We start from the raw sequence: 25,427 nt of genomic DNA on the forward strand, positions 1-25,427 counted from the left end.
ACAGCAGTTCATGGCCAATGATGGCATTAGGAATGTCTGCGTTTCTGCATGCTGGGCACGCTATTGCTAACAATAGCATCACTATTCACTGGGAGCCTTACTCATATCAGACATTGTGCCCATGCTTCTCAAACGCTGTCTCAGCCGTCAGGAGAGCTTTCTGGCTGAGTTGTAACAATACAGATTTCACACACTCGGACAGCCTCACAGGATCCAAAGCACAGTGCTGGAAGTGGTGGTCCCCCCCCCTTTTTACTTATTTTTTAAGATGCACTTTTTACTTTATAGCCTATTCATTTTTGAAATATCGGACTTATATATAATGTCGCAAAATAATTCAAAGAATTCTCATATACTCTTCACCTGGATTTCCTCAGATATGACCATAAGGGATAACCAAAGTACGATGATCGACATTGATATATTAATGTCTATAGACCTTTTAACTTTGCCAGTTTAATCAGTTGCCCTATTAAATGCTTAGCTTTGTCCTAGGCTTAGACTCTGCCCAAGGCCAGGACTCTGTCTAGGGTTATATGCTGTGTTTTGTTTTTTCCTCCTCTTCCTCCTCCCCCTCCCTCCCTCCTCCTCTTCTTCTTCATCTTAATTTTAATGAGATAGTGCCTCCCTGTGTAGCCCAGGCTATTCCCCTCCTGCCTCAGCTACCCAGGTGCTGTGACTCATAGGTAATGTTCTGAACCAGCATGTTCTGTTCCCTGTGTCTCATTTGATCTGACACGGTATCATAGTAAAACTCAGCCATTTCAACACATAGTTCTGTGTTTTGACAAATACATGCAATCATGTAAGCACAGTTGTGTCCAAGATGAAGGACAGCTCTTCATCGCCCCAAATGTCTTTCCTCCCTCACAGTTAGTTTTTCTTTACTCCAAGCATTTGCAATTGCACATTCTGGCCTCTATATTTCTGCCTTTCCCACAATGTTATAAAAATAAAACAGAAGTGGTAGTATGGCCTCTTTCAATTCGCACAAGATTCATTTTGAGGCTCAAGTATGGGATGGAGAAAAGGATGGTTTGAGGAATGACATCCAGATCAGGCTTGGACCACTGGAGGGTATATGATGTCAACCCCCAAGGCGGGCATTGGCATGGCTGGAGGAGAGTCCACTTTGAATGTTTCTTCCTGTGTCCCTACCAGGACTTTCTGCAAAAGAGCAATGACCAGATCGCACAGATCGTTGAGCTGGTTCGAGGGAAGCTGACCAGTGGGGCGAGGCTCACTCTGGGAGCCCTCACTGTCATCGATGTCCATGGTAAGAATGCAGACTCTTGGCATTGCTCAGTCCAGGAATGGTGGCTGGCTGGGCACGTCTCTTGATTCTCCTAAATAGGATGACTCGGGGCTCCCCAGTCCATCTGAGATAAGGAGAGTGCTGAGAAGAGCCCAGTGCCAAAGCCTCTCCCATCACAGCCATGCACTAAGCAGGACTCTCGTCTCTGAGAGGCACCAGCTTGGGGAATGATTTCCTGTGGTTAAACACAGCTCCTGATGCTGAATATTCACCAGGTGCTGAGTTGTGTGCTAAGTGTTTATACGTTTTCATTCTCATAAACATTTCCTAGGTTAAGAGCCAGTTGTTAGGAGATACTGCATTTGGAAGTGACAAAGGTTCCTCCCTCTGCTTCCACACTCAAAGGCCTGGAAATTCGTGGCAGTGCAGGGGGAGGTGGTGAGAGACTATGCCTTTCTGCTCTTCTTTAAACAAAAAGAAAACAGAGGAGGAAGATGAGGAGGAAGTGGGGTCTTTATGTAAAATAAACCACCTCCACACCCTGACTCTATCATCACCAAGGAAACCAGGGATGGACCAGGCTGGTTGCCTAGGAACAAGGTCTTTCTTTCTCATATACCAGCTAACTAATTTGTCATAGTATCTATTCCCTTGGGACTAGTGCTCATTTCAGCCTGATTTCAGGCAGAGCAATGCCTATAAAGTCAGAGAAAGAGGAAGGAGAATCTGTTCTTCACACATGGCCAAATACCCACCTGGTAGAAGTAAGGAAGGCAGACATGATTATAGCCCAGCATCTCCTTAAGTGGCTAGGTTCACAAACATGTATGTATTTACATACATATAAATAACATAACAAAAATCATATACATGTATTTGCATACACACTGCAGGGTGAAGACAACTCCAAGCTGGTCCCTCATGCAGACTAGCTCAGAGATCTCAACTGTCATCTCATTAGCACATAAAAGCCAGTTAGTGATTTTTATAAGCCTGTAGCTACTCTTTGACTCCAGGGATCATCACTGTAAGTAAGTTAGCCTTGAAATCCTTTGAGAGGGAGAAAGAAGCCTAGAAATATATTACCTAGTTGGTTCCTAGGGCTGGAAGAAAAGACTTTCTAACCATGAATTCATTGGATACTTTCCCATGCTGTCTCAGGTTAAGATGATATCATTGTCCTCGGGTGTCCTAGAAGCCTGGATGAGGTCCCAAAGGTCATATTGGAGATGTGTGAGCATTCAGGGTGCAAAGCCTCTGGGTCTGTCCCGCCCTTACCCCCATGAGCTTCAGAATAGTTACATTAAGTCACATTTATATAATATTTTTATATGTTGGCAGTTGTCTCAGGTGCTCTCCCTCCCTCACACTCACTGTTTGCCCAAACACACAGTTATGTTTAGTCCTGGTCTTAGTTAAGGTTCCAATGCTGTGACGAGACCAACTCTTAAAAAGGACAATTATTTAATTGACGCTACAGTTTCAGAGGTTTAGTCCATTAACATCATGGTGGGAAGTGTGGCATTGGGCAGGCAGACATAATGCTGGAGGACCGGAGAGTTCTATATCTTGATCTGAAGGTAGGCAGAAGGAGACTGTCTTCTGCAGACAGCCAGTAGAAGGGTCTCTTTCCACAGAGCATGGAGACCTCAAAGCCCCACCTCCACAGTGACACACTTTCTTTAACAAAGCCACATCTCCTTCAATAATGCCACATCCCCTAATAGTGCCACTTCCCATGGGCCAAGCATATTCAAACCACCACAGTCCTCAAAACCATTGCAGGTGATATAAGATACTATATCATACAGATTGTCTGACCAAGACACAGGGAAACTGAGCAATTTGTTTTTAAAAAGCAGTATTTGAACCTAGGTGTATCAGTTATTTTTCTCACTGCTACAACAAAATACCTGGTCAAAGAACTGAAGAGAGGAAGTGTTTATTCTGGCAGTTTGAAAGTTCAGACCTCCATGGTGGGGAACATACAGCAGCAGGAATGTGTAGCATCTGGCCACACTACCTCCACATCCAAGAAGCAGAGAGCAGCAAACACTGGTACTGAGCTAGAGTTCTTTTTTAAAAAATTCAGCCCAGGACAGGACCCATTCCAAGGAATGGTGCCATTCATATTTAACCTCAACATCAGTTAACCTAACCTAGAAAATCTTTTTAAGCATGCTCAGAAACTTGGTAATTCTAGACCCAGTCAGGTTAACAGTTGGTATTAACCACTATACCAGGCAATCTGATTTCAAAATGTATACATGCAGTACCTTTTACTCCCCAAGAGAAGGCAGCTCAGTCTTTCTTGGGAAAAAAAAAATCAAAGTCCAGGTTGTTAGAGCTTCTACTACATGTAGACTGGAAGTAGGCCAGAAAGATATTGGAACCTGAAACAGTGTGGAGACTGGGGACCTTAATAGCATCTTCCTCTAACTGACAAGTCCATGGGGACAAATAATCCTGATGACTCCCTGTGTGTATATGTGTGTGTCTCTGCGTGGTGTCCCATTAGCTCGTGATGTGGTGGCCAAACTGAAGCATGATCATATCAACAGTCTAAATGACTTCCAGTGGATTTCACAGCTACGATACTATTGGATGGAAAACAACGTTCATGTGCAAATGATAACCACAGAAGCCTTGTATGGCTACGAGTACCTGGGAAACTCTCCCCGGCTAGTGATCACTCCTCTCACAGACCGCTGCTACAGGTAAACTCTGGAGCCCCAAGCAAAAAGGACAAGGAGAGAATTCAGGAAGGAAAGGCACTGGGCAGGAAGGTCATGGGATCTTGGGTTCCTTACTCTCTCTGTTTCAAACTCACATTTCAGAAGTTTGCTCTTAGTCGTTAGCACTAACTACAAAGGGGTATGGAATTGGATGGAAATGGCAACCCAGTGGGAATCCCAGTATGGACTAATGTATTGGAACTGGTTAGCAGAACACTGGTGTGTGAGTGAGATAGTCACATGGTGCTTAAGCAGAAAAGTCAGCAATAACAAAACTCAAGATGGTGCCAGGAGAGTCCACGGACATAGGATAGACCACAAAGGTCAAGACACAGGCAAGCAAGGCCAGGGACGTGGCTATAAGAGAGAGAGTTTGACTAGCAAGCAGGCTAGGCCTGGGATTCCATTCCCAGCACTGCAAGAAAATAAAACCAATAACCCCAGTCTAATAGAGACAAGTAGATTCTCTTAGCCAGTGCTTGGCCACTTTCTTTTCAATTCCTAGTATTAGGTCCCTGAGTTTTGTTAACTTTCCAATTTTGTTAATGCTTGGATTTTTCTTTGCTTTTGTAATTTTCCTTCTAGTACAGATTACAGACTATTACTTCAAAGTATTATTCTTTAAGATTCTTTAAAATTTTTCAATCATGTGTTTTCTTTTGATTAGCACATATTAATTATAGAATACAATAGGCTTTGTTATATTTTCATACAAGAATATACTATGTTTATGAACACCTTGTCTTGTTGTTCCAACAATCTCTTCTGAGCCCTCTCTTCCTAAGTAGTCCCTTTTCTACTTAAATGTCTAAATTCCACACACAGGAGACAATATGGTATTTGTTTTCTCTGAATCTGGTTTACATTGCAAAACATGATAGCTTCCAGTTCCTTTCATTTTCCTACCAATAACAAAACCTCATTCTTACTTATGGCCAAATAAAATTCTGTTTTGTTATATATACCACATATTTTTAAATCTCTTCATCTATTGGTGGACAACAAGGCTGATTTCTAACTATGTTCTATAAATAGTATCATGGTAAACGTGGATGTGCAAATATCTCTGAGGCGCATAGGCTTCAGTTCCAATATTGTACAAATGCTAAATTCTCCTATCCTTCCACATTAGTCTCTGCTAGCATTTGTTGTTGTGTTTCTTGATGACAGCCATTCTGATTTGAGTGAATCCAGCATAGTTTCCATGTGGACTTCCTTGATGGCTTAAGGCACTTACCCTGCCCCACCTCCTTTTATACTTGTACATATTTTGAGAACTGAGTACTGTCCATTCATTTGCCCATTTACTATCCATCCCCTGTTTTCTGTGATTTGTTATTTAATTCATCACTCACTCATCTCATCATCCAGCATGGAGATCTCCTTTTGGAGATCCATTCTATTGCACAGCCTTTAGATCTTCAGCATATTATAAATGATACACATGATAGTGATTATAACAGTAGAACAAAGTCCATCATCTGATCTAACCATTCATATCCCCCCACCCTGTGCTGGAAACAACCATAATCTACTCATTTATCAAACATCCTAACCACCACACATTATTATTAGCTCAGTCATGACGAATAGTCATGTGTTGATGGTCCCTTTGCACTATGTGTAACATCAGTCCACCCCAAATCTAATTAGGGCTGGAGAAACAAGTTCAGAAAATAACAAGTTACTGTGTTACTGAAGTTATAGAGACTCATACCAAGGACTTTGGGATCAGTTTCCACATCATTCTTTCTAACATCTGTCTTGCACCTGCCAGGTACTGTGTTCTTTCCACTGAGGATACGAGATGAATCAAAATATAGTCCCCAAGCTCAGGTCATAACCCAATGAGATGCATACCATCCGTTGTCTCCACTCCATCCGTGTTGATGAGCTTTGGAATGTAGGATTGGAGTGTTTTTTCATTTCTATTTGGTTCATTTAAATCCAAGTATTGTATTACCCATTCAGTCATTCTTTCAGGCAACTGTGTGTAGGTGTCCCCTGCCATGCACCAAACACTGTGTGGGGCTCAGAGATCACAATGCTGAACCCAACCAACTTCTTACACAGGTGATGCATTGATCATACAATTGAAGGGGACATCTACCTATTTGTAGAATTCAAAATAAACAAAGCAAAACCCAGCGTCTTGGGTCTCAGGACTTACACACTAAGCTGCTGGATGTTTTTTCCCTTTCAGGACCCTAATGGGAGCTTTGAAGCTGAACCTTGGAGGTGCTCCAGAGGGTCCAGCTGGGACAGGCAAGACAGAAACCACCAAAGATCTGGCTAAAGCTTTGGCCAAGCAGGTATGGAAGTCAGCCCACACCCCCATCTCTACCCTTTTCTTCCTATCACTCCACTCTCTGGACCACATAAGTATGAAATTCAAGGTTATTTAGCCTAACAGGCAAAGTAGGGCCCTAGTGCATTTGGTAGAATGAAAGAGGAGCCTTGATCCTGGCTTCTGGTTCTGGTTACTCAGCTATGAGGAAACTAATTCTGAATCTTCCCTCTTTCTAGTGTGTGGTCTTCAATTGTTCTGATGGCTTGGATTACAAAGCCATGGGCAAGTTCTTCAAGGGGCTGGCCCAAGCTGGAGCATGGGCCTGTTTTGATGAATTCAACAGGATTGAGGTAACACTCCTTCTAGGAGGCATGATAGAGGGATTGGACATGAAGGGTCTTTTTCTGGGCTCATCAACTCTTAGTTAGGAATAAAGTCTGTGTCTTCTGTATGGCCCTTGCAAGGAGTTGGTACTTAATACACTAAACATAAAGAGCCACAAGGAGACAGCAGGTGTATTTTAAACACACCAAATCTTCCTATCATATCCATCCATTGACTTGTTCAGAAGTTATCTGGGGTTAATGCATGCCAATAACTGCATGAGTTCATGAGGCAAGGATGAGTAAGAAATTATCTTGCTTCTTAAATAGTTTCAATCCAATAAAAAGAATAAAATTTAAATGAAACAAACAAAATATGATGGAAGTCTAAAGTAGGTTTCAAAAAAATCCATATCATGGGCTGGAGAGATGGCTCAGCGATTAAAAGCACTGACTGCTCTTCCAGAGGTCCTGAGTTCAACCACATGGTGGCTCACAACCATCCATAATGGATCTGATGCCCTCTTCTGGTGTGTCTGAAGACAGCTACAGTGTATTCATATATATAAAATAAATAAATCTTTAAAAAATATATCACAAAAAAGTGAAACTATTTTAAAACCACATTACAGAAGAGTGGGTAATTGATTCTATTTAGATAGAGAGTGAAATTCAGAAGCATAAGCATGAGTTTGCCCCTAGTGGATGCTGACACAATACACACACACACACACACACACACACACACACACACCACTTTTCCTTTTCTTTACCAAAGCCCTAATCATGGTCCTCATTTGGAATATAAAGCTGTAGTTCTCAGGTGGCTGAGGTCCTTTCTTGCTGGGTGAGGGGGGCACACTGTCAGAGCACACCTTAGCTGGGTATTCTCTGCACAGGTGGAAGTACTGTCGGTGGTAGCCCAACAGATTCTCAGCATCCAGCAAGCCATTATCAGGAAGTTGAAGAGGTTCATCTTTGAAGGCACTGAGCTCTCACTGAACCCAACCTGTGCTGTCTTCATCACCATGAATCCTGGGTATGCTGGCAGGGCTGAGCTGCCAGATAACCTCAAGGTAAATATTGGCAATGAGTTACATAACATAGATGTATTTACAGTGTTGAAATTTCTAGACTATGCCCCCAAAGATCTCATAGACAGCCCAGTAGTAGAAATGGCTAATATTTCTCAGCTATGAGCAGGGTGAAAGACTAGTGGAATGACAATGGTGCTAAGATAATGCTTGGTACCAGACTACCTCCCCACCGAGGTCTCACAGTGAGAAAGGATAAATACACAAACAAGAATGGCAAGTGAATACCAGTGATGTTATAGTAACAGTCAGTGTTTCAATTACCTACAGAAGTCAGACAAGTGACATAAAGAGAAGTAGGCTAGGCATGGTAAAGGCAGGTGAATGCTAAGACAACAGCCACCTCTTATCATCAACCTTACTGTTGCTGAGAAGGATTTGTTACATTTCATTGGGTTTTTTCCAGGAGAGGATAGGAATTTAGCACTGTTACGTCCTGACTTATGACAAATGATCTTCTTATGAAAGAACACCAAATTTCAATGCAGAGAAATTTGGCAAACCTAGAGCAACCCATGTCCATCAACCCCCTTTATTACTAAAATGGTAATGCCTAAGTCATTTCCTTTAGAAAACATACTGTTCTGACCCAGTACAGCCAAAGCAAGAGTATACGTACCCAGCACTTATTGCTTATCTGTCCTGAGCTACAGCCACTGTAACATCCACAAGCCCTGTTGCTAATAGAAGAAGAAGAGTGCTTCAGAAAGGGAAAGAAGAAAGTTAAATAGGCTCTCTTCCGTAGGACATGGACCTAGATGGTCTTAGGATGCTGCTTTCATGGAGGGACAAACTCAAAAGATATAAGATGGTTAGGTCTTCAGGGGAAGAATGTCTCCTACCCAGTTACTTGAAAAGAGTGATCAGAGAGAGAGACTTCCAGGACTACTTGTTTATGGATTGTTCCACCCCTTGGATGGACGTGATAAGAGAGATGTGGCCACACCCTCACCACAGACTTTAGTACATATTCCTTTACCTGCTCGAAGTGCATTAAGATTAGTATCCAGGAAGCAAGAAGATATCAAGCATTCCTCCCCTGTAGGTTGACATCCTTTTTTGCTTTCTGTTGCTGTGATAGAACATTGACCAAAGCAGCTTGTAGGATGAGAGTGCTTATTAGGCTTACACCTCCAACTCATGGTCCATCTTTGAAGGTAGTCAGGGTAGAAACTCAAGCAAGAACCTAGGGGCAGGAACTGAAGTAGAAACCATTGAAAGAACACTACCCCGGCTTGCTCAGCTACCCCACCCCCCACGTGCCTTTTTTTTCTTTTTTTAGAACATGATTTCAGTATTTTCAACTGTTGATATTCAACAAACAGAATAGTTATTTTAAGATATACTTCGTTGTTATGTCTCCCTTTTCATTTCTGATTTTGTTAATTTGGATACTCTCTCTCTCTCTGCCCTCTAGTTAGTTTGGATAAGGGTTTATCTATGTTGCTGATTTTCTCAAAGAACCAGCTCCTGGTTTTGTTGATTCTTTAGTTCTTTTTGTTTCTATTTGGTTTGATTATTTCCTGCCCTCTACTCCTCTTGAGTGTATTTGCTTTTTGTTTTTTTGGTTTTGTTGTTGTTGTTGTTGTTGTTGTTGTTGTTGTTCTAGAGCTTTCGGGTATGCAGTCAAGCTGCTAGTGTAAGCTCTCTTCAGTTTCTTTTTGGAGCCACTTAGAGCTATGAGTTTTCCTCCTACCACTGCTGTCATTGTGTCCCATAAGTTTGGGTATGGGGTATGAGGTGTTTTCATTTACATTAAATTCTAAAAAGCCTTTACTTCTTTCTTTCTTTCTTTCTTTCTTTCTTTCTTTCTTTCTTTCTTTCTCTTTCTTTCTTTCTTTCTCTTTCTTTCTTTCTTTCTTTCTTTCTTCCTCCCTCCCTCCCTCCCTTCCCCCTCTCTCTCTTTCTTTCCTTCCTTCCTTCCTCCCTTCCCCCTTCTTTCTTTCTTTCTTTCTTTCTTTCTTTCTTTCTTTCTCTTTCTTTCTTTCTTTCTTTCTTTCTCTTTCTTTCTTTCTTTCTTTCTTTCTTTCTTTCTTTCTTTCTCTCTCTCTCTTTCTTTCTTCCTTCCTTCCTTCCTTCCTCCCTCCCTCCCTTCCCCTCTCTCTCTCTCTTTCTTTCTTTCTTTCTTTCTTTCTTTCTTTCTTTCTTTCTTTCTTTCCTTCCTTCCTTCCTTCCTTCCTTCCTTCCTCCCTCCCTTCCCCTTTCTTTCTTTCTTTCTTTCTTTCTTTCTTTCTTTCTTTCCTTCTTTCTTTCTTTCTTTCTTTCTATCTTTCTCTCTTTCTTTCTTCCTTCCTTCCTTCCTTCCTCCCTCCCTCCCTTCCCCTCTCTCTCTCTTTCTTTCTTTCTTTCTTTCTTTCTTTCTTTCTTTCTTTCTTTCTTTCCTTCCTTCCTTCCTTCCTTCCTTCCTTCCTCCCTCCCTTCCCCTTTCTTTCTTTCTTTCTTTCTTTCTTTCTTTCTTTCTTTCCTTCTTTCTTTCTTTCTTTCTTTCTTTCTTTCTATCTTTCTCTTTCTTTCTTCCTTCCTTCCTTCCTCCCTCCCTCCCTCCCTTCCCCTCTCTCTCTCTTTCTTTCTTTCTTTCTTTCTTTCTTTCCTTTCTTTCTTTCTTTCCTTTCTTTCCTTCCTTCCTTCCTTCCTTCCTTCCTCCCTCCCTTCCCCCTTCTTTCTTTCTTTCTTTCTTTCTTTCTTTCTTTCTTTCTTTCTCTCTCTCTCTCTCTCTCTCTCTCTCTCTCTCTCTCTCTCTTTCTTTCTTTCTTTCTTTCTTTCTTTCTTTCTTATATGTGTGTACACTGTAGCTGTCTTCAGACACTCCAGAAGAGGGCATCAGATTTTTGTTATGGATGGCTGTGAGTCACCATATCATTGCTGGGATTTGAACTCAGGACCTGTGGAAGAGCAGTCAGTGCTCTTAACTGCTGAGTCATCTTACCAGCCCCGTGTTGGTGTTTTCCATCTATTATTCTTTGTAGGGCTGGATTTATGGAAAGATATTGTATAAATTTGCTTTTTTTTCATGGAATATCTTGTTTTATCTGTCTATGGTAATTGAGATTTTTGTTGGGGATAGTAGTCTGGGCTGGCATTTGTGTTCTCTTAGTGTCTGTATGACATCTGCCCAGGATCTTCTCACTTTCATAGACTCTGCTGAGAAGTCTGATATAATTCTGATAGGTCTGCCTTTATATGTTACTTGACCTTTTCCCCTTACCGCTTTTAATATTCTTTCTTTGTTTTGTGCATTTGGTGTTTTGATTATTATGTGACAGGAGTAATTTCTTTTCTGGTCCAATCTATTTGGAGTTCTGTAGACTTCTTGTATGTTCATGGGCATCTCTTTCTTTAGGTTAGGGAAGTTTTCTTCTATAATTTTGTTGAAGATATTTACCACTGCTTTGAGTTGGGAATCTTTACTCTTCTATACCTATTATTCTTAGGTTTGGTCTTCTCATTGTGTCCTGGATTTCCTGGATGTTTTAGGTTAGGAGCTTTTTGGGTTTTGCATTTTCTTTGACTGTTGTGTCAATGTTTTCTATGGTATCTTCTGCACCACAGATTCTCTCTTCTAGCTCTTGTATTCTGTTGGCATTGCTTGCATCTATGAATCCTGATCTCTTTCCTAGGTTTTCTAACTCCAGGGTTGTCTCCCTTTGTGATTTCTTTATTGTTTCTATTTCCATTTTTGGATCTTCAATGGTTTTGTTCATTTCCTTCATCTGTTTGTGTCTTTCTATAATTCTGTAAGGGATTTTTGTGTTTCCTCTTTAGGGGCTTCTAGTCTGTGTTCTCCTGTATTTCTTTAAGGGAGTTATGTCCTTCTTAAAGTCCTCTATCACCATCATGAGAAGTGATTTTAGATCTGAATCTTGCTTTTCCAGTATGATGCATAGCAACTATCCAGGACTTGCTATGGTGGGAGAATTGGGTTCTGATGGTGCCAAGTAACCTTAGTTTCTGTTGCTTATGTTCTTATGCTTGCCTCCCACCATCTGATTATCTTTAGTATTACCTGCCCTTGCTATATCTGACTGGAGCCTGTCCTTCCTGTGATCCTGGTTGTGTCAGAACTCCTCAGAATTCAATTGTCTCTCTGATTCTGTAATTCTGTGATCCTGTGATCCTGAGAAATTGGGTGTGTCAGGGCTCCTGGGAGTCAAGCTGCCTCTGGGGCCCTGAGATTCTGGTGTGACCAAGCTCCTGGGATCCTGGGATCCTGTGGGCCTGGGTGTGTTAGAGTGTCTGGGAGTGGAGCTTTTTCTGGGTGTTGTGGGACTGGCTGTGGAGTTAGCACCCAAGGTCTGCTCAGGGGACCTGCTCAGACTAGAAGGAACCTATGCCACTGGTTGGGTGGAGTTCCTGGGTGCATGAGTCCTGCTGGTCCCAGTTACTCATGGTGTTGGGGCAGATGTGTCCTTCTCACCACTGATCCTATGATCCTAGGAGTGTTAGAGCACCTGGGATTGGATCTTCCTCTGGGTGTTGTGGGGCTGGCTGTGGAGTTCGCCCTCAAGGTTTGCCCAGGGCACCCTCAACTACCTTTCTTAATAGCTCGGGCTAGAGTTAGCACTCTCACAGTTAGCTTGGTCCTTTCACATAGATCAAAAAATCAAGAAAATGCATGCATAGACATGCTCATGAGATCAATCTGATAGAGGTAATTCTTAAATTGAAATTCCCCTTTACCAAGGTCTGTCTAGGTTAGCTGATATAAGCTGGTGAGTGTCAAAGTAGAATTTGGACCTTCATTTCTCTTTTTTATACCTAACTGCTGCACTAACCTTAGCCAAAAGCCATGTTAGACCTGCACAAGAAAATTACATGAGACAGACATTATAGGAAGTAGTAAGCAATGGTGTAAGGAAGTCTGAGTTAGTCCTGGTTCTCCAGCTAATTAACTATAAGAGTCATGCAGGTCCCTTTTCTCTAAGTTCTGAGACAATAATAGAGTAGCTGATATTTATTGATTCCTAACTATGAGCCACATTTGTTCATGGATACTTCACTGATACTGTATCATTTGTTCTCAGGATATTCCTATGAAGAATTAAAGCTATTAGTTCATTTTGGGGGAAAAAAAAGGCTGAAGTTTAGGATTCTATAACTTCCCAAACTGTCTGCATCAGAACAGAAATCAAATCAGATCTTGCTTGATTTCAGAATTCTTGTGTTTTGGTCTTGCATTCTTAAATGGCATCTGACATCCTACTGAATTCTGGGGAGTTGAATGATGCTATAAAATGTCCTCATTTAACAAAGAGTAAAATATAGTTGTAAAACCAGCATACAGCAATGATACCCAGTGCAATAGCATGTAACTTGGTCCAAGTCAGCACAGAGTTTGTCTGTCTGAGTTAACTTGTCTTCTGGCCCTTCTTTTGATTGTCACTGGGTTGACTGGATAATCACATGACTTCTATTTGTCTTGTAGATGTGCCTTTCCTAAGTATTTATCTTGTATCCTCTTGTTCTAACTGATTATTTCTTTTCCAGGCCTTATTCCGAACAGTAGCCATGATGGTGCCAGATTATGCTCTTATTGGAGAAATCTCCCTCTATTCTATGGGATTTCTGGACTCCAGAAGGTATGTTACATTTCTTTTCATTACAAGTGAGCTCAAAATAGTCCTAAAAATTTCTTTCTTTATTCCTTCCTGAGTGGGGGGAGGAGGGTATGGGGGACTTGAAATGTAAATGAAGAACTATTTTAATAAATTTTAAAAAAAGAAAAAAAGATAGTCCTAAAAAGCAATTTTTTTCCATGTGTGGTAGATTTGAGGTAGTTCATTGGAAGAAAAGAATAAAAACTCAAGAAACTTTATTCTAGCTGATTTGAGAACATATGGCCTTAGTTTTGCTCCTAATCCCATTCCTGAGAAAAGGCTCAGATAACCATGAAGGGGTCCTTCTCTGTTTATACATACCCAAACACTGTTAAAAACTGTAGCCACTCATATCTTTCCCACCCCTCATGCTAACACATCTACCCCCCCCCATATTAATAAATGGCTTAAAACAAGACTATAAACATGAGATTATTCCAAAGCTGCAGAGAGAAATTTAGTATTATTTAATTAAATAAATAATTTAGTTAAATGCTAGCAATATAACATTTATTGGCTCCAATTAATGGAGTTATTTCTGATTCAAGCACCTCCCAGTTTTCCAAGGCACTCAGTAATTAATCAGTGTCCTTATGTGTGTACATATATACTCACAATAGCACACACCAGGAGCTATGAATCATTATAAAATGGTTTATATTGGCCCAACCCAAGTTTTAGATTTGTTTTTTATTATTGTTGTTGTTTACCTTGTCTTTCCCTCAATTTTGTTGTTGCACTAAATGTCTCTTCATTTATTCTTCGTACAGAATGTATAGGTGTTTCTTATTTGTAACCTAAGAATTTTTCACAGATTATATCACCCTTCCTTGGCAAAAGGCTTCCCCCAAGCTATAGGTTTATATTTTCCCTATGGTAGACCTGGATCACATTGGTTTAACAATTCAGTTCACCATCTACCTAATGCTAAGCCTTGTGCTACAGTGTGAACACATCTTTGTTTTTAAAAGTGAATCCATTTTCTAAAGGGAATTGTCATAAGGGCAGCGTGTCTAAGTATATTAGTTAGGGTAATAACCCTAATGTCCAAATCCCAAGGGCAGAGCACGACAAATCTTTGCTTTGCACTCATTCAAAACTGCAAATGGATATTTCTGATCAGAAGCATTGTTCCTCATGGGGAGAATCAGGAACCTGGGATTCTTACAGCATGGTTACATCACATGGCCTGGGATGTCTCATGGAGGAAGTTTTATGGGTCAGCCTGGACCTGACAAATGTCACTTGTTCACCCAACACTGTCTAGAACACATAAGTATGGTCTCCTCTAACTATACGTAGTCTGAGATATGTGGTTCTCAGCTGTGTATCCAGAAATACCAAGACGTAGACATGCATGCACATGAGGATATGTATGTACTATGATGTATATATTACACTTTTGAATTATTATTCTTGTATTAAAATACAAACAGGATATCAAACAATATTGTGATGTCACAATATTGTGGAGAAGGTAAATGTCCCCCAGTAAACCTTACTTTTGCTCTTCAGTGACTGACACAGTTAATACTTTGATCCATTGTTTCAAGTGTGTGTATGTCTGCACATGTACACACACGGAGCACATAATGTGACTTCATTTAGAATGTATGTTAGATATATATGCCTTGCTTGCTTTCATCCTATCTTTGAATGAGAGTTTGTTCATTATGGTGATTCTGGTAAAAAGACTTGCTCACTAAAACCATGGGCAAGTGTAGTTTCTGAAGGGGCTTCAATGAGGACCTAAGTCACGTCTTTGCCCTTGTACAGTCTTGCCCAGAAGATTGTTGCCACCTACCGCCTGTGCTCTGAGCAACTCTCATCCCAACATCACTATGACTATGGCATGCGGGCTGTCAAGTCTGTGCTCACAGCTGCAGGCAATCTGAAGCTTAAGTACCCTGAGGAGAATGAGAGTGTTCTGCTGCTCCGGGCCTTGCTGGATGTCAACCTGGCCAAGTTCTTGGCTCAAGATGTCCCCCTGTTTCAGGTATGCTGTCTGGGGGCCTTGTCCAGGAACCCGGGCTCAACTTCAGAGAATAAAAGATTTTCTTCAGCACCTCCCCACACCTTCCTCCTCCTGGCACCCTTTCTCATCCTAGCCATCCCGCTTTTGAGGGTGTGTGTGTTGGTGCATGCAGACACCCAAGTTGGTGTATGCAGATAGCTCAGCTACCATTGTCTATTGCTCTCCTTTACTTTTTAAAGACAGATTCTCATTATGTAGGCTCTGGCTGGCCTAGAACTTGCTATGTAGAACATGCTAGCCTCAGTCTCACAAAGATCTGCCTGCATCTGCCTCCCAAGTCCTGGGATTCAAGGCACAAGCCACCACGAGTGACCTTCCACCTCTTTTTGTTGTTGTTGAGGTCATGTCTTGCACTGAACCTGGAGCTAACCAAACCAGCTACAATGACTGCCCAGTAAGCTCAAAGACCCCATCAGCCTCTGCCTTCCCAGAGCTGGGATTACTGGCACCACTTTTTGTATGAGTGTTCAGGATTCAAATCAGGCCCTAATGCTTGCACAACAAGCAGTTTAATGACCTAGTCTTCCCTAACACACCTTTTGCCCACCCCCTTCATGTTAATAATAGTAAAAAAAAAAGGCCATATTTAGGTCCAAATTTTGATAAAATTTTTTTTTTCACTATTTGCTTTAGATCTGAGCCATGGTTTTTATCTAATGGAATTAGTTTCTTTTATAACTAACTTAAGGCCTATCTTCTTTATCAGGCTGTGAGTGCCATATAGCCAGGAATTGTCCATCTCATTAGTTTGTGGCATGACCAGCAAACAGCACTGTGGCCCTGTTAAATCTCTCTGGCTTCTAAAACTATTTGGGAGGGGAATCGTGTTTCACGGACTTGGCATTTGTGATTTTCAGTCCAGGAAAAAAATAAGTGTTGCAAATTTTCTAACATTTCTTCTGTTTGTAGATCTCCTTTTAAGAGAAGGTGAACTAACCAACCTAACAGGTATCCCCACCACATCCCATTTCTCTTGAATTATTGTATTACAGGGAATTATCTCAGATCTATTTCCTGGAGTTGTTCTTCCAAAGCCAGACTATGAAGTTTTCCTGGAAGCACTGAACAACAACATCAGAAAAATGAAGTTGCAGCCAGTGCCCTGGTTCATTGGGAAGATTATCCAGGTTAGTTTCCTCTGCCCAAGTTGGGGTCTGCTGGAGTCAGGAACTAGAAAGACCTAGGGCAGATGTGAGCTGACCTAACAGCAACCATCAAAATCTGAGTAGCAAGGGAGATAAAAGACCCACTTGACAGTCTATTGTGCCATCAGCCTTTGCTTCTACAAGATAAAGGGTAGGATGCAACGTTGTACCTAAGCATGCAATGGTGACATGTGTGAACCGCAGGAGGTACATTTGTAATCTCAAAACAGTACCAACAACAAAGCAAAATAAGATAAACACCAGCACTTTTTCTCTGGTCATCTTTCTTGGGGAAAACTTTGTGGTTACACTGAGCTTTTCTGACAGAAAGCACAAGTCTATACAGCCTGACCTTACAGAGCTTCCATAAAGCTTCATGCTAGTTGAAGTGTTTCCCTCCATGCAAAGCTGACTTACGACTTACAGTAATAAATTCAATGAACTGTGGCCGAACTGCACACTCAGATCTGAGTCACATAGAGTCAAAGAGACTTATAAATACCAACTAATCTAGATCCCACAAAAGCAGTGAGGTTCAGAGAAGAACTAGATTTGGGATTAGTGTAGACCCAGGTTCAAATCTCACTACTGTAAGATCCTTCTGTGGGGTCTAAGGCAGATTATTTCACCTCTCCGGGCCTCAATTTCTTCACCTGTACAATGGAAGGACAAGAAGCGTCCCTATAGAGTGATTTCTCAGAGAGCACACATGCATAGAAAGCACTAGACGGTGCATGGTGCTATGTTTGTGTCTCCTCAGTCATCACCAGCTTCATCTGCTTTGTCATTTCTCAAAGTTAGGATATTCATTGACGAAAAGGTCAAGGTAGGACCCAAACCTTCAGACTTTGAGGTCAGACTGACTTGCACCAATAATTTTTCTCCCCAGTATATCATCAGGTGAACTAATTTATATATATTTATATATATTTCATTTAACCTGATATTGAATCTAGCTCTCTCTTTTTAATTTTATATGTGGCCTATCCTTTTAACTAGGCATGCGCTTTAATTTCTTATATTTTATTATGAAATCTATTAAACTTCAAAAAAGTGGAGTTATGAATAAATATCCCCTATCCGCCTAGATTTTACAATGAATATTTTGCTTTATTACTTTCTCACCCATTATCATCAATTCGTCTACCCAAGCACATATTCACTCATCCATACATCCACCCAGTCATTCACCTATTCCACCATATATCCACTTACCCGTCAATCTATTCATCCATCGATCTTGCTTTCAATGCCTTTCAAACTATTTGCAGACATACAGGCAAAAGTTGATGTACTTTAGTGCCGATTCTAAAAACATAAAGTTATATCCTCAAAACAAAGATACCCAGAATTACTTGCCTTTTTGTATCTTGCTATCTTCACAGCCATTTTCACGAAGGCTGGAGGCCACCAAGTCAGGGATGCCTTCTGTCCTATTTTCACCTCTATTCACTATAAATGTCTCTCAAACATACTTGAGCATAAAGCTTTCTTGATGGTTGGGAATTTACTGTTTTGTTCTTTCTCTGACCATACTACCCAGATCAGTGCCTGGCATGCAGTAGATACTCAATCAATGTTTGCCAGTGTGTATTTTTCTCTCCCTCCACCACCCCCATAACCATCACCTTCCTTGGTTCTTCTCATCACTCATCTCCAAGGTGAAAAAAAAAATAACAAGAACTAGACCTTTAAGATAAAAAGCTTCATGTGTCACTTTTCTCTGAGGGGCTCACAGTCTAAAGGGAATTTTTTTCATGTAAATAAAAATGACTGGAGTATTTTTTATTTTAAATATTATGAGCTGCTTGTCACAGGAAAAGAAAAGATCAGGAAATAGTTTTTAAAAATGGGCTTTTATGAAAACTGCTGTTGATACATGAATTAGTTCCTTTTCTGTTGATGTGATAAAGCAACTGGTAGAAGAAGTAGCTTAACAATTCCTGATGGATGAGAATCTGTCATGGCAGAGAGTTAAAGCAGTAGGCAGCAGGCCTGGCAACAGGACAAGGAAGCAGGAACTCACGTCTCAGCAATGGGCCCTAAGAGTCTCTAAGCTCTCAAAGCCATCCTGGGTGTCATACTTCTTCCAGCAAGGTCACACTTAAAACCTCCCCAATCAACGACGTCAGCTGAGAACCAAGTGTTCAAATGCCTTAGACTATTGAGGACATTCTTGTTCAAACCACGACAGTACTTAAGGGCTGGAGTTACATGGAATGCTATTGATATGTTGGAGCCTGACTCTGGAAATAGTTTTCATCAGCTGAGAGCTCCATTCAGGTCAGAACAGTACATAGACCTCCAATAAAAAAAAATGCAGGTTGCTAAAATGATTCCTATTGCCTTTCTCTCTTTAAAGGTAAATGCCATCTCTAATAAATTATGAATATGGGTATACATGTAAATATATTTTTTAAGAAATAAAGTATTGTGAATCATAGTTGCCCTATCCACTATAGAATTCTACAGCTAATTCTTCCAACCTAATTTTTGGGGTGTCAGGAATCTAATGTCTCTCTATCCCCCAACTCCTCTCCTTCCTTTCCTGCCTCTAGTGGCCACCATCTACTTTTTAATTATAGTGAGTTCATAAAAATAATCATTATCTTGGAAGATAGAAATGTAATTACCCTGATTTGATCAATATAGTTCTTTAAATGTATCAAATGATTATAGTGTACCCAAAAATACATACAATTATTTCGTATAAGCTAAACCTTTAATTTTTAAATTTTTTTCACTAAGTGTTTATAGGCACAAGTGATGAAGTCAGAAGACAATTTTGGAAAGTTGGTTTTCTCCTTCCTTTAGAGGTCAGATACACTCAATGGGGTCATCTGAGTAATCACATGAGAATTAGCATCTAGATAGAAGAAGAACAAATAGTACCTTATGTCCTAGGCAATCTAAGGTGTATCTAACAATAGACCACTAAAAGGGCTTCAGCTTATGATAGTTAATGCGACCCTGAGAACCTGATATCTGCCCTTCATTAACCTCTCACTTGTAGTACAGGGCAGTGCACCAGAATTGACTCCCTGTATGACTTCTCTTCCCAGATCTATGAGATGATGCTGGTAAGACATGGCTACATGATTGTTGGAGATCCAATGGGTGGCAAGACATCAGCTTATAAAGTTCTGGCTGCAGCTCTGGGTGATTTACATGCAGGTAAAGCTTGCCCCTCTGCTTTAGGGAGGTCAGGACTTCCTGCACAGTTACCTGACTTGGTGGAGACAACGCCAACTATGAGCTTTGTCAACCTGGGTGTTGATATATACATTAAAAGCAGAGCACAGCACACAAACGTCTGCAGGTAGAAAATAAAGGCTGGGACACAGGGTCTTCCAACAATGGGTTTGCTGTGCATGGTGTGGAGGCTGGAACAATACCATTAAATGCTCAACGGTGGCTTTCCCTGTGGTTCCCCAAGGAGAATAGCTCAACTGTTGTTGACTTAAACAAAATCAGTTTAAAAACAAAACAGATACATGCTTCCTTTCCTTTCCTTGTGTTCTTCCCATACAAGCTTCCTCTTCCCATACTTCACTTCTCTTCTCTTCCCTTCCTCCTTGTCTCCCTTCTTCCTAGAGTAGAGGATGAGAGCTCATCTTTGGAATAAACACTTAAACTTAGGAAAGTAACTTAATGTCGTCTCCTCTCTTTTCCCAGCTCTAGGATGGGATTGATTTGAGAATTAGATTATGTAGATAGATACATGGAACATTGTAGGTAGTCAGCCAACAGAATCTATGTTCACCACTAAATAAACAGTCTAGGTTTCTTTTCTTCCATTTGTATGTTTGTTTCTATATAATACGCCAACACGTAATTCTTAAACGCATGCCTATGCTGCACATGAGTTTAGACAAGAACTTAAATTAAAATTGTTTTGGGGGTTAGAGGGCTGAAGAAATGCCCCAGTGGTTAAGAGTGATTGTTGCTCTTCCAGAGAACCTAGGTTCCATTTTAAAATGTTTTCTTGCCAGGCATGGTGGTACATTCCTTTAATCCCAGGCCCCAGAAAGCAGAAGCAGGCAGATCTCTGTGAATTCAAAACTATCCAGGTCTACATAGTGAGTTTCAGGAGAGCCAGATCTAAAAAATAGAGACTTTGTCTAAAAAAAATTTTTTTTGCTTTTCCTTATTACTTGTTTTGGAGTTTGAAACTATTATTTTATTTTTTAGACAGAAGCTCACTATTGTAGCCCAGGCTGGTTTTAAAATACATGATCCTCCTGCCTTAGTCTCCCAAGTGCTGAGACTTGGGTATGTACCCACCCCACCTAGGTAAAACCATTTTCTAATAAACTTTACTGTTTTAACTTTAAGAATACCCTGTGTATGACTTGACCCATACCACTATGTGTATCCCCAGAGAGGTCACAGCTATTGTAGGACTGATCCCCACCAGTTTATATCATCTCTAAATGAATAAAATAGACTCACATCAGTGACTTAGCTTGACTTAGTCATTTAGACTCTCCTTTGGATGGAGAAACGCAGTGATTATTTCCCAGAATCATTTCACCTATCAGGGGTTTTATCATCCCAGGCTAGAGCCAAGTGTAGCTGTGATTCCAGGCACATAAGAAGAGCTGGTGAAATGCTGGTTCCTTTCTTTAATGTTTGAGCTCTTCTCAGACAAAGTAGGTTTCTTTAATTATGAATCTGACATTTACCTAGTTTGAAATAAGACTCAGAAGAAAATATGGTTACAAATACTTTTTTGGTGGGTTGTGATAACACACAACAAAAGGCCTAATCTTTTTTTTTTAATTTTCCATTATTAAATTTATTTTATTCATTTTTCTCTCATACATTAAATGCTGAGTACAGTCTCTCCTCTCTCCATTCCTCCATGTTCCCCTCCCCACCTCTTGTCTCTATCATATTCACTCCTCCTCCTCCATAGCCCTTGATATAAAAGAGCTGGCCTCTCAAGGATCCAGTGAACATGGCCTAACAAGTTACAAGAAAACCATGCACAAACCCTCGAGGCAAACCAGGAGGAGGAAGAGGGTCTTAAGTGCATCCAAGAGGGTCAGAGATGCCCTCACTGCCACAGTGGTCTGTCCTGTGAGAACACTAAGCTACCCAACCATGAAATACATGCAGAGTATCTAACTCAGACCCAGATAGTGAGTCCACTTGAGTCCAGTCAAAAGGCCTAATCTATTCAGCTACCCCAATCTTTATAAGGACCAGGTGTCATTTTATAGAATCTCCTTAGACTGCTGGTTCACCAAGTTGGTAGTGTTTTGTTTAATGCCTGATCTCACCAAAGCCTTTGTAATGGGTTGGACTTTCTCACCCAGCCAACCAGATGGAAGAGTTTGCTGTGGAGTTCAAGATCATCAACCCCAAGGCTATCACAATGGGGCAACTGTATGGCTGCTTTGATGCTGTGAGCCATGAGTGGACAGATGGTGTCCTGGCCAATGCTTTCCGGGAGCAAGCGTCTTCCATAACTGATGACCGCAAATGGATTATATTTGATGGACCAGTAGATGCTGTTTGGATTGAAAATATGAACACTGTCCTGGATGACAATAAAAAGGTAGCTACCAAGCCTATCACTTATTTGTGGGTGGATTAAAAATTAACTCATGAATAATCAAAACTTTACAAAGTCATGGACTTGTTACCTAGCATAAATGTCCCTCACAAAAATCATTATTAGTTCACTAATTATGATTCAATTTGTACTTACAGTTAGTAAGATTTGAGAATAAAATTATAAGTAGAAAGGATTGGGGATGTAGCTCAGTAACAGGGCACTTACCTCATAAGGCCAAGGTTCTGTCTCCAGCACCACAAAGAAACAAAAGGTATGAAAATTTTAGGCAGAGTCATAGAGTCTAATAAATAAGTCAAGCTAAGTCACTGGTGTGAGTCTATTTTATTTATTTAGAGATGATATAAACTGGTGGGGCATCAGTCCTACAATAGCTGTGACCTCTCTGGGGACACATACAGTGGCATGGGCCAAGGAATACACAGAATTTTTTAACCACAAAATTGGATGAACCATGGGTATCTGGCATTCAATCTCCCCTGAGTGACTAAGGGCTCTAGTTTTGTCCTAGGATTAAAATGCCTTACTTGAGTCTATGTTGCCAAGTGGCAGGTTGTGTCATGAGTGGATGTTCTGAGGCTCACATGTTCATCTTCACTGCCTGCCTCAGGGATATGCCTGTCAAACAAGACAACCTCTAGTGGTCTCTCACTCCATCCCAAGAGGGATTTAAGGAGTAATTCTTCTCATTCCAGCTGTGGGCTAGTCATTGTGGGAGGTTCAAAATCAGCAGTTTCTCAGAAACTTGAGCAGTCAAACTAGGCAGAAGATATGCCCGTGAAGATAAGCGACTAAATTCTATGTGAAGTTAGGCCTAGTGGCACTGACCCACGATCCCAGCTACTCAGGAGAATTGAGACAGGGATCTGCATGGACTGAAGAGAGATCTCAAAGCTAGGATGGGCAGTATAGTGAGATCTTTCTCAAAGTAGAATGTGAAATAACAATAACAACAACAATTTTGTGGTAATACAAAGAAAGATCAAATTTCTTCATAAGCATTAATAATGTCTCAATATTATCCCAGGTTGCAATTCACTGTGAGGCCAGATACTCTTTCCCTAAAATGACAAGTTTTTCTGCCATGACAGCAGTCCTCAAGCCTTTTTCTCTCCGTCTCTCTCTCTAGAACACTTATATCACGCTACACCTTGCCTATAGCCTTCCTCCTTTTGGCAGAATGTAGACCCAAGGAAGATGGAAATTATTGTCTGCTTTATCCTGTGCACTCAGAATGATGCCTGACACATAGTGGGTGCTTAACACATATGTGTAGGTTCCACTGAGTTCATTTTGTCTCCACTGTGACCCTTCATTTGTAGATGGAATTTTAGCTTGCTCCCCATCCCTGTACTTTCAGCTGTAGTTAATGGGTGGAGAATCTAATCTTGTTCTCCCCCAAACCTTACACTTACAGCTATGCTTAATGAGTGGAGAGATCATTCAAATGAGCTCCAAGATGAGTCTAATCTTTGAGCCAGCAGATCTGGAGCAGGCCTCCCCCGCCACTGTGAGCAGGTGAGCTGATGTGTTTGGTATGCCTGTGTTCATATGGGTGCACATGCTTGAACATGAAGGGAAAAATAAAATAAAGAAAAACTAAACAGGAAGAGGAAGAGGAGAAAGAGGATGAGGAAGTGGGGGAAGGAGAGGGAGGAGAAGAATGAGGAGGAAGAGAAAAAGAAAGGAAGGAAGAGTAGGAAAAGAAAAAAGAGAAGGAAAAGAAAGAAAGAAAGAGAGAAAGAGAAAGAGACAGAAAGAGAAAAAGAGAGAAGAAAGAAGAAAGAAAGAGAATAGAAAGAGAGAATAGAAAGAGAGAAAGAAGCAGCTTACAAGGAAGGGGCTGGATTGGAGCCCCTCATTGATGGCAAGAACTTGTTCCCCTACCAAATGACCTGAGTTCAGTTCCTAACTTACAACTGCCTATATCCAGGGGACACAATACACTCTCCTGGCCTCTTTGGCCTCCTGCATACATGTAGCATACCCTCCCCCCACACACACATACACACAATACACATAATTAAAAATAAAAGTAAAATTTAAATAAAGGGAGAGGAGGAGGGAGGGACTATTTTAGCTTACAGTCTGTAGGCTTTCAGTCTGTCACGGCTAAAAGGAAAGGTGGAACAGTTCTTATCATAATAGCAGAAATGTGTGGTTGCGGGTTGTTCACTGATATCGTGGAAGTAGAGTAGGGCAGGGACCAAGGGTGGGGCTATAACCTTCCAAGGCCCTCCTCTCCTTAGTGACCTATATATCCTTCAGATAGCACCACCAGCTGGGGAACAACATTCAAAATATGATGCTATAGGGAATACTCAGATTTAAACTGCATGTACATACGTGTATATGCACACACATATTTGTACTTTATGAGCATATAGAGTGCTTATGACTAATAAGGAAAGAAGTCAAGATTCCTGGCACTATTCTCTACATGGAAAGGGTGATTAAGCACTTGGTTAACCTAGGGAAATAAGATGAGAAGGGTCATGTAGCTGGATAAAGTCTATTGTCAAAATCCATAAAGCCTAGAATATTACATGGCCATGCTGGTGCCAACAAACGTCAGCCAGTGTTAGTAATGAGCAAGCACACACAAAACCCAATTGTTTATGCCTCCAGGTGTGGGATGATCTACATGGAGGCCCACCAGCTGGGCTGGAAGCCCTTGAAGGACTCATACATGGATACTTTGCCCCGCTGTCTCACTAAGGAGCACACAGAACTGGTAAGACTCTGGGACATCCCTTTCATCACATGACTCCCATCATTAATTCCATCCCCCTTCCACGGACCTAGCGCAGGCCCACCTCTACCTTCATCATCCCTCTATCTTCCCCAACAGTCTCATTATGTTGTCCTAGGATGCCTGATATTTTTAACTTTCTTCTTCATGTAGTGGGGATGACATGGTATAATCTATCTCTTCTTGTTCCACCCTCCCCCGTGGAGAATACCAGAGCCAAGGACAGTCTTGATGGTGACCATGATGTTGTTTTTTACTCTACCATCCCACTAGCAGAAATATGTATAGCTGCAGTTATAGAGACAACCCCTTAAAAGAACCATGCTTCTTTGTGCTGTCACCCCACAAATGGTGCGACAAATGAGAATCACATTTCCCTTCCTCCCATCCTAAGAAAGGAGAGTCGGAAAGATAGTTCTTTTGGTAAAAATGCTTGCTGTTAAGCTTGGGGACCTGAGTTCAATCCCTAGAACCATGTTAAAAAAAATAATGAACAGTGGATACCATGACATACAACTATAATCCCAGTGCCAGAGACAAGGAGAAAGGAGAATTTCTGGGGTTTGCCAGCTAGCCTTTCTAGCCAAATTGGTGAGCTGTGCTCGGGGAGAGACCCTATCTTT

The 25,427-nt window shown here is 41.1% G+C and overlaps 1 protein-coding gene across 3 annotated transcripts in view; it reads left to right on the top strand.

The window, feature by feature from the left end:
* The window catches only part of Dnah3 (dynein axonemal heavy chain 3), a 164,187-nt gene that overhangs the window by 59,126 nt on the left and 79,634 nt on the right, over positions 1-25,427 (top strand). For all 3 annotated transcript variants that reach the window (XM_085841357.1, XM_021168736.3, XM_085841358.1), the window contains 12 exons: positions 1,162-1,276; positions 3,774-3,972; positions 6,194-6,302; positions 6,517-6,630; positions 7,503-7,679; positions 13,182-13,273; positions 15,068-15,287; positions 16,319-16,453; positions 19,534-19,645; positions 21,793-22,034; positions 23,470-23,570; positions 24,681-24,786. In XM_085841357.1, the coding sequence (XP_085697483.1) occupies positions 1,162-1,276; positions 3,774-3,972; positions 6,194-6,302; positions 6,517-6,630; positions 7,503-7,679; positions 13,182-13,273; positions 15,068-15,287; positions 16,319-16,453; positions 19,534-19,645; positions 21,793-22,034; positions 23,470-23,570; positions 24,681-24,786 (1,722 nt within the window). The remainder of the gene's footprint in view (positions 1-1,161; positions 1,277-3,773; positions 3,973-6,193; positions 6,303-6,516; positions 6,631-7,502; positions 7,680-13,181; positions 13,274-15,067; positions 15,288-16,318; positions 16,454-19,533; positions 19,646-21,792; positions 22,035-23,469; positions 23,571-24,680; positions 24,787-25,427) is intronic.

The sequence above is a fragment of the Mus caroli genome, unplaced genomic scaffold, assembly GCF_978045245.1.
Source record: "Mus caroli unplaced genomic scaffold, Mus_caroli_1 scaffold_8, whole genome shotgun sequence".
NCBI lineage: Eukaryota > Metazoa > Chordata > Mammalia > Rodentia > Muridae > Mus > Mus caroli.